General features: G+C 36.9%; 1 protein-coding gene across 1 annotated transcript; it reads right to left on the bottom strand.

Annotated features, from left to right (window-relative positions):
* Window positions 1-2,425: 2,425 nt before the first annotated feature.
* Window positions 2,426-8,018, bottom strand: LOC138404396 (facilitated trehalose transporter Tret1-like). The gene is made up of 3 exons (XM_069508138.1): window positions 7,945-8,018; window positions 5,255-5,390; window positions 2,426-3,693 (listed from the first exon to the last, which is right to left on the bottom strand). The coding sequence occupies exons 1-3, from the start codon at window positions 7,969-7,971 to the stop codon at window positions 2,426-2,428; spliced, it is 1,431 nt and encodes a 476-aa protein (XP_069364239.1). The 5' UTR covers window positions 7,972-8,018.
* Window positions 8,019-9,929: the final 1,911 nt, after the last annotated feature.

The raw sequence follows: 9,929 nt of genomic DNA, 5'->3' as shown, positions 1-9,929 counted from the left end.
GATTGATTGATTGATTGATTGATTGATTGATTGATTGATTGATTGATTGATTGATTGATTGATTGATTGATTGATTGATTGATTGATTGATTGATTGATTGATTGATTGATTGATTGATTGATTGATTGATTGATTGATTGATTGATTGATTGATTGATTGATTGATTGATTGATTGATTGATTGATTGATTGATTGTTTGATTGATGATTGATTGATTGATTGATTGATTGATTGATTGATTGATTGATTGATTGATTGATTGATTGATTGATTGATTGATTGATTGATTGATTGATTGATTGATTGATTGATTGATTGATTGATTGATTGATTGATTGATTGATTGATTGATTGATTGATTGATTGATTGATTGATTGATTGATTGATTGATTGATTGATTGATTGATTGATTGATTGATTGATTGATTGATTGATTGATTGATTGATTGATTGATTGATTGATTGATTGATTGATTGATTGATTGATTGATTGATTGATTGATTGATTGATTGATTGATTGATTGATTGATTGATTGATTGATTGATTGATTGATTGATTGATTGATTGATTGATTGATTGATTGATTGATTGATTGATTGATTGATTGATTGATTGATTGATTGATTGATTGATTGATTGATTGATTGATTGATGATTGATTGATTGATTGATTGATTGATTGATTGATTGATTGATTGATTGATTGATTGATTGATTGATTGATTGATTGATTGATTGATTGATTGATTGATTGATTGATTGATTGATTGATTGATTGATTGATTGATTGATTGATTGATTGATTGATTGATTGATTGATTGATTGATTGATTGATTGATTGATTGATTGATTGATTGATTGATTGATTGATTGATTGATTGATTGATTGATTGATTGATTGATTGATTGATTGATTGATTGATTGATTGATTGATTGATTGATTGATTGATTGATTGATTGATTGATTGATTGATTGATTGATTGATTGATTGATTGATTGATTGATTGATTGATTGATTGATTGATTGATTGATTGATTGATTGATTGATTGATTGATTGATTGATTGATTGATTGATTGATTGATTGATTGATTGATTGATTGATTGATTGATTGATTGATTGATTGATTGATTGATTGATTGATTGATTGATTGATTGATTGATTGATTGATTGATTGATTGATTGATTGATTGATTGATTGATTGATTGATTGATTGATTGATTGATTGATTGATTGATTGATTGATTGATTGATTGATTGATTGATTGATTGATTGATTGATTGATTGATTGATTGATTGATTGATTGATTGATTGATTGATTGATTGATTGATTGATTGATTGATTGATTGATTGATTGATTGATTGATTGATTGACTGACTACCAACCAAAGAGTATGTAACCACTACGTTACTTTCATAATCTCAAAATATAAAAATATTAATATCTTTTTTTGGATGAATCCTGAAATGAAAAATCTTGGTGATTATGTTTAAGTAATGGGCCCCCTGTGGTATTAATATTTTTCCTACATAGACGCATTCAAGGTAAAATTTTGTATGAAGTTCGCCTTTGTTCTTTTGTTCGGCCATGTTCTGACTTCTGAGCCCAGAGGCTCGGGCACAATCTGGGCCATGGGCAGAAACTTGAAAACCCAAAATAAATAGGTAGATAGCTGTAAGTAGGTACCTATACTATTTTGTTCCATCTAGTGCGACAAGGCTCTCTTGGCACTTGAATGACATTGACAGGGGGCGCTGTTGGAGAACAAAGGCAAAGATTATTCAAACAAGGACAAAGGGGACACTTCACGTTATTTATTATTTTTGCCACGCGCCAAGAGAGCCTTGTCGCACTGTACCTATAATAGTTTATATCCACAGTCCATTGAGGTACAAACTAGGCCTGCAGCACGGTAATGTTATAAGCAGTATTCCAACTTCATACAAACGGGCGAAACGCGAGCTATACCTACGCGCCTCGATCTCGCGGTACGCTCGCGGTGCAGCCAGTCGCGACTGTGCCGCAGTGACGAACGGATGGTGTTTTGTTTTTTTAATAACCACGCGATTTTTTCACTAAAAATAAGTTCCAGTACATATTTAATATGACAAGTACATATTTAAACACAAAATAGGCAAATGACAAGTACATATTTAATAATATGACAAGTACATATTTAAACACAAAGTAGGCAAATGACAAGTACATATATAAACACAAAGTAAGCAAATATAATTAAAATGCCGGAGGCGGGCAGCCCTATCGCATGTTTACGTACCGCGCTGCTGTAGGTATTTATTTCAAAGATACGGCCGAGTTACAATACTGTACATTACCGTGCCTGCAGCTTGCAGACCATGGTGTAATAGGAATTGTACCGAACCACTCCAAATTAAAACAAAGGTTTTTTTTAAATAAGCGTCTTTATTTGTTCATTTTTACTCAAAACTTCGTCCACGTCGAAGTTCTTAGTCTTAAAGTACGACTCTATCTCTTGTAACGTCTTCCCCTTAGTCTCTGGTAACTTAGCATAGAAATAACCCAGACATACAAACATGATCCCAGCGTTCATCAGAAACAGGCCGTGGTATCCCAAGGCAGAAATAAATTTGGGTAAAAGTACTATACTAAAATATATAGATACAGCGAAAAAAGGTGAAGTTAATAAAAAACAATACATCTTTAATTCTATTGGAAACATTTCTCCAAGCAATATTTCTAGAACAGGATACGGCCCTGCGTTTACAATTATAAAGTAAAAAGCCAGTAAAACCACATTAATCCATTGAAAGTAAACTTCAGAATTTTTATAGTACAAACACAAACTCAGTAAAATTAAAATAACATTTGCTATTAAACCCGAAGAAAATAGCAAAACACGGACCGAAGTCTTCTTAATTAGTACACAAGAGAGGCAAGTGCCTACGAATATGAATCCGTCGACCACAAAAGTATATAATAAAATATCTGGAGACCCTGTTATATCTCCCAATACAACGGTCGCTAGCGTACTGAAAACTAATCTCCCTGCCGCAAAGTAATAAGTGAATAGAAATATAAGCATAATTATCAAATCCCAAAAATATCCCTTCTTAAAAGCTAATAATAACTTCTTTAAACCACTATTATTCAAATTCATCTCAACGCTTGCTTTTTGTTTATTGGTCTCCAATTTAATTAGTAACCTCAATTCTTCTTCAGAACTTGGACTACTACCGTGTATTTTTCGATATGCCGTTGCACAATCTTCAAATTTACCTTTAGAGGCCAACCATTGAGGGCTTTCTATACAAAAGTAAGGTAAAAAGAGGTGTATGATTGATAGAGATAACCCAACTACAGTTAACGTTCTCCAATTTATGATAATACCAAGTAAATGACTGGTTACATTCCCAAACGCAGGTGTGACCATGGATACCAGACTTAGCAAGATCGCTCGTGAATTGGGAGAGGTAAATTCCGCTATACCAACTAAATTAAGAATGGAAAAAGCTCCAGCTGCCATTCCTGCTAGGAACCTTGATATCATGAACGCGGAAAAAGTTCTAGCGTAATATAGAACGATCCAACTTAATACTAATGGTGCAGAAAAGAGTATGAAACTCCATCTTCTTCCGATAACATCGCTTATCACAACGAACATGACGCCCAATACTGAAGAGAGTGATGCAAAGGAAACTGGAACAAATAATAAATAGCATTAGGCAAATCCTGGAAAACCCTGGTCATGTTGTGCGACCCTCTAGTCTAAGGTTACAATAAGAAATTAGTGATTGAGGAATTAGGTTAGACTTAGAGTTATAATGGGGCCGATTCTCTTGTACACAATCTCTAAACTATACTAAATTAACAGGTCTAAATCGAGTGCTATCCTTTTCCGCAAGCAACATTATGAAAGGGATAGCAATAGATTTAGACGTGCCATTTTAGTTTAGTTTAGAGATTGTGGCTAATTCCTTTGTACACAATCTTTAAACTAAACTAAAATATCACGTCTAAATCTATTGCTATCCCTTTCATAATGTTGCTTGCGGAAAAGGAAAGCACTAGATTTAGACCTGTTAATTTAGTTTAGTTTAGAGATTGTGTACTAGAGAATCGGCCCCATTGTGTATCAGAGAATCCGCCCCAATAGCTAGGTAAGTAAATAAGTAAATTAAATTAAATTGATCACTTTTCATCAATGGAAAGCGTCCGATCAGTTTCAAAAATAGGGGTCCCACAAGGTTCCATTTTAGGACCTTTTCTGTTCCTCATTTACATTAATGATCTTTCTTACATCGCTATAAGGACAATCATGGGATATAGTACTGTTTGCTGATGATAAGTAGGTACATAGCTTTTCATCCGTGTCAATATATCGGATACGCCTCGGGTTCAAATCGGACGTATAACATAGATAAGTTAAAGATGTCCACTGAATAACTTGGATTTGGATCCGAGATCGGATTAGTGCATTAGCAATATCCGGATTCGGTCCAAGTTTTTTATATCCGTATTTTCACGGATTCGGATCGGAGTGCGTTATCGCTCTAAGTTAAATTAGTAATTCAATAGTTTTTAGGGCTCCGTAGCCAAATGGCAAAAACGGAACCTTTATAGATTCGTCGTGTCTGTCTGTCCGTCCGTATGTCACAGCCACTTTTTTCCGAAACTATAAGAACTATACTGTTGAAACTTGGTAAGTAGATGTATTCTGTGAACCGCATTAAGATTTTCACACAAAAATAGAAAAAAACAATAAATTTTGGGGTTCCCCATACTTAGAACTGAAACTCTTTTTTTTTTTTCATCAAACCCATACGTGGGTATCTATGGATAGGTCTTCAAAAATGATATTGAAGTTTCTAATATAATTTTTGTCTAAACTAAATAGTTTGCGCGAGAGACACTTTTTAAGTGGTATCATGTGTGTCGTCGCTCCCATAAAACATATTTACAAGTACAGTTCAAAGTTTTCATAAAACGATTCAACTTATTAATTAATTATCTAAATATATAAAAGGAAAAAGTGACTGACTGACTGACTGATCTATCAACGCACAGCTCAAACTACAGGACGGATCGGGGTGAAATCTGAGGTCTGTCTGTCTGTCATGATTTTTGAATTATCGTGCAAAATGTCGAAAAAATACGACTGTAGGGAACCCTCATTGCGCGAGCCCGACTCGCACTTGGCCGGTTTTTTTTCATAAATTCGAGGAGCCTACTTTTTATCCTTGGTATGGCAGTGACTCACCTGTTAAAAATATCTCATTTTCGCTGAGCATTATATCTTCATCCCGCCGCTGCAGCGCTCGCACCATCCCGCTCATGTGCCCGAACGTGAACCCAAGTGACATAGCAGTGAAACTCACTGTTACTATTACGAAAATCTGAAATCAATGGTACCTACTGATTCTGAGCACAACTAAATTTTAGAGTTAGTGACTGACTGACTGACTGATCTATCAACGCACAGCTCAAGCTACTGGACGGATCGGGCTGAAATTTGGCATGCAGATAGCGAATTATGACTTAGGCAGCCGCTAAGAAAGGATTTTTGAAAATTGAACCCCTAAGGGAGTGAAATAGGGTTTTGAAATTTGTGTAGTCCATGCGGACGAAGCCGCGGGAATTAGCTAGTGTAATATGAAAAGGACAGACGCGGTTTGACAGTTTTAAATTTTATCTTTAGACCGTGATTTTAGCGCAAAGTCGCGAGCCTACTGTTTAAATTTGTAGCGTGCACTAAAATTTAGTCTTTAAAGGTACAGTTCATGTTCTGTCCCTTTTTAGCATTGTTAAAAAGAAAAGGATGCAGATACTCTAAATTTAGTTTAGAGAAAGACAACAGAATCAGCGCCAATATCTATCTGCATACAGACTACAGGCTGTAACCAGAACGTTAGCAAAAACGAAGATAGGTGAGACTGATGATAACTGAAATAATATTATACCACAAAATAACGCGAAAAAAAATTTAAAATAGTTTAAAGTTTACGATATATTGCAAATAAAACATCTGACTAACGCTAGAGGTCAACGAACGTTGCGTAAGTAGGCCACTCGGAGTGAATGCCGCGTCGTAGGCGGGGCATTGACCCGAGTTTTGCACGCTATACATTGCGGATTTGAAAAATACATGCATATCTGCATACAATGCAGTTCTGGTTACACCCTGTATAATAAAAACATTAGCTAATTTTATCTTTCGGCGCAGCGCGGTTGTATATTTACTTACTTACTTACACCTACCTATAGTTAGCTTTTTAGGGTTCCGTACCTCAAAAGGAAAAACGGAACCCTTATAGGATCACTTTGTTGTCTGTCTGCCTGTCTGTCTGTCAAGAAACCTACAGGGTACTTCTCGTTAACCTAGAATCATGAAATTTGGCAGGTAGGTAGGTCTTATAGCTGACATTTGGGGAAAAATCTGAAAACCGTGAATTTAGGGTTAGATCACACAAAAAAAATTAAATTGTGGTCATGAACTAATAATTAGTATTTTCAACTTTCGAAGTGAGTGACTATATCAAGTGGGGTATCATATGAAAGGTCTTCACCTGTACATTCTAAAACAGATTTTTATTTATTTTTATGCATCATAGTTTTTGAATTATCGTGCAAAATGTCGAAAAAATACGACTGTAGTACGGAACCCTCGTTGCGCGAGCCTGACTCGCACTTGGCCGGTTTTTTCCATATCAGACCGGTTTGGAATTATTATCATAAGTAAGTACAAGCCCTGGTCAAGTGAGAGTTGATTCGTACACGAAGGGTTCCCTACCATCGTACAAGATATAGATAGGTATAGTACGCGACAGGTCGAGATGGCAATCGGGGTATGAGGCGGGGGGACGCCCCGCACGTCACACACGCTCACCCGCACTGGGTTACCGCGGGGGCTATGCGGGTCGTTTCCTCCCCAATTCCCCGTGTGTGAAGTCTACCAATCCGCACTTGACCAGCGTGGTAGACTATGGCAAACACTCCTCACTCTGAGAGGAGACCCGTTCTCTGTAGTGAACCGGCGATGGGTTGATCATGATGAATGTAGTGAGCCGGCGATGGGTTGGTTATGATGATTACACCATTCATGGGTTTGGCCATAGTCTACCACGCTGGCCATGTGCGGATTGGTAGACTTCACACACCTTTGAGAACATTATGGAGAACTCTCAGGCATGCAGGTTTCCTCACGATGTTTTCCTTCACCGTTAAAGCAAGTGATATTTAATTACTCAAAACGCACATAACTCCGAAAAGTTAGAGGTGCGTGCCCGGGAATCGAACCCCGACCTCCGATTGGAAGGCGGACGTCCTAACCACTAGGCTATTACATCATTACCTATCTACAAATTCAACAATTCACAATCAAAGTGTACAATACCTACTTATTTTGACTTCGATTTTTTTTAATTCAGCAAGTATGTAAAAGGTCACTGACTGACTGATCTATCAACGCACAGCTCAAACTACTGGACGGATCGGGCTGAAATTTGACATGCTGATAGCTGTTATGACGTAGGCATCCGCTAAGAAAGGATTTTTGAAAATTCAACCCCTAAGGGGGTGAAACAGGGGTTTGAAATTTGTATAGTCCACGCGGACAAAGTCGCGAGCATAAGCTAGTTCAGATATAAGTTAGCCCTTGACTGCAATCTCGCCTGGTGTTAAGTGATGATGATGGAAGCGGGCTAACCTGGAAAGGGAATGGGAGTTTTTATTAAACCCATGCCCCTTTGGTTTCTACACGGCATCGTACCGGAACGCTAAATCACTTGACGGCACGGCTCAGGACTAGCCAGGGCCGAAGCCTCCCACCAGACCAGACCAGAAAATTTCTTATAAAATTCCAAGCCAGAAATCGAACTCAGGACCTCCCACTGATAAGAGCACAGTGCTTACCACTGCGCCAGGGAAGTCGGCAAAACGATTTTGACTTACCTTATGATGACTAGCTTTGACAACCATTCTTACAGCTGATCAGTCCAACAGGTAGACACTAACTGACTGACTGAGTTGCGCAGTTGTTTAAAACAAACAATGCTGATAAGCTTAATTATGTACTTAAAAAATTAATTGACAAATCCACTCGTGCGTGGACGAACCACTACCCATATTATAAACTAGCTGATTCCTGCGACTTCGCGTGGATTTACGTTTTTTAAAATCCCGCGGGAACTCTTTGATTTTTCGGGATTGTTGTCGTTGCTTGGTACCTACAATATGAATTCACTATGAACACTTCCTGAATCTTGATAACCCAGGCGGGCAGTAACCCTGCAGCATCAGGATTAAGGAGCTGAATCCAGAATTTTTTATGTGACCACGACGTAAACTTTTTTGTTGATTTAAAAAAAAAAATTGCAAATCGGTCCAGAAATCTCGAAAAAATCGATGTAGAAAAAAGAACCACCTCCTTTTTGACAGTCGGTTAAAAACCGATGACCTTGAAATATTTACGGAACAATCTCTAAAGTATTCCCTTTCTAACAAAAAAAGAATGAATGAAATCGGACTACGCGTTAATGAATTACAACTCAGTATACATTTTAACTGTCATCCCCTCTCCTACGGGAACCATGCTGAATTTCGGGATAAAAAGTATCCTATATTCTTCCTCATAGTATGACCTCAAATCGTACCAAGTTTCATTGAAATCCATACAGTAGTTTCAGCGTGATGCGCGGCCGTGATACAGACAGACAGACAGACAGACAGACAAAAATGAAAAAAATTACAGTTTTGGGTTCAGTATCGATTATAGAGTGCCCTCGAAAAAAAATTTTCAAAATATCTTCAATGTACAGAATTTGACCTGTTACAGTTTTATTATAAGTATATTGATTGATGATGCGAAAGTGTGTTTGTTTGTTGGTTTTTAGGGTTCCGGCCCTCAAAAGGAAAAACGGAACCCTTACAGGATCACTTTGGTGTCTGTCTGTCTGTCAAGAAACCTACAGGGTACTTCCCGTTGACCTAGAATCATGAAATTTGACATGTAGGCAGGTCTTATAGCTGGCATTAGGGGAAAAACCTGAAAACCGTGAATGACCACATACATCACACAAAAAAAAAATTGTGGTGATACTAATAATTAGTATTTTCAATTTTCAAAGTAGGATTACTATACCATGTGGGGTATCATATGAAAGGGGTTTGCTTTTACAATCTAAACCAGATTTTTATTTATTTTTAGGCATAAATAGTTTTTGATTTAGCGTGCAAAATGTCGATAAAATACGATTGAAGTACGGAACCCTCAGTGCGCGAGCCTGACTCGCACTTGGCCGATTTTTTTTAATAAGAATATTAATAAATAAATAAATAAGCCTACCTCTAAATTATTTTTTTTGATATATTTTGTATATATATACTTTTTTTTTAGTTATCTTTTTTATGTTATTATCTTTTTTTCTTTTTTTTAATAAGAATATTAGCTAAGTTAATTACCGACTAATATATTCCCCTTTCCCCTCCAATTACGCCTAAAGCTTGTGCTAGGAGTCGGTACGACAATAGTGTATCGGGTGGGATTTGAACCAGCGACCTTTCGGTTTTCAGTCCGCTCTTTTAACCGTTGAGCTATCGAGACTCTAAAAACCTCTTTCTAAAGATCGATGTGCAATATTTCCTGCCAGGTACTGCAGCGGACTTCTCCGACGGACCTTGTATGCATTGTCACTTACCATCAAGTGAAAGAGCAGGGAAGATTTAAATAAAAGTCATACGTACAAAGTTTAAAATATATTAATGAAAAATAACAAAAATAAAACTCAAAATTTTTCATACAACTATTCGTCTTATACTTCGAGGTATAGCCTATAGGTATAATCCGCGACAAGTTGAGATGGCGTTGGGGGCGCACGAGTAGATATATAGACCAGTCGTGTGCCCCCAACGCCATTTCGAGTAGATATATAGACCAG

The sequence above is a fragment of the Maniola hyperantus genome, chromosome 28 (assembly GCF_902806685.2).
Source record: "Maniola hyperantus chromosome 28, iAphHyp1.2, whole genome shotgun sequence".
Lineage (NCBI taxonomy): Eukaryota > Metazoa > Arthropoda > Insecta > Lepidoptera > Nymphalidae > Maniola > Maniola hyperantus.
The sequence above is the reverse complement of the archived record's forward strand: the minus strand, read 5'-3'. Positions and strand labels throughout refer to the sequence as shown.

What these genes read in the sequence shown, in the direction of transcription:
- LOC138404396 (XM_069508138.1), bottom strand. Translation starts at nt 7,971, where the DNA reads ATGGTTGTCAAAGCTAGTCATCATAAG. An exon ending in TCAAAGCTAGTCATCATAAG is followed by an intron (nt 5,391 to 7,944) that starts GTAAGTCAAAAT and finishes CATTGATTTCAG; the next exon opens with ATTTTCGTAATAGTAACAGT. An exon ending in AAATGAGATATTTTTAACAG is followed by an intron (nt 3,694 to 5,254) that starts GTGAGTCACTGC and finishes TATTTGTTCCAG; the next exon opens with TTTCCTTTGCATCACTCTCT.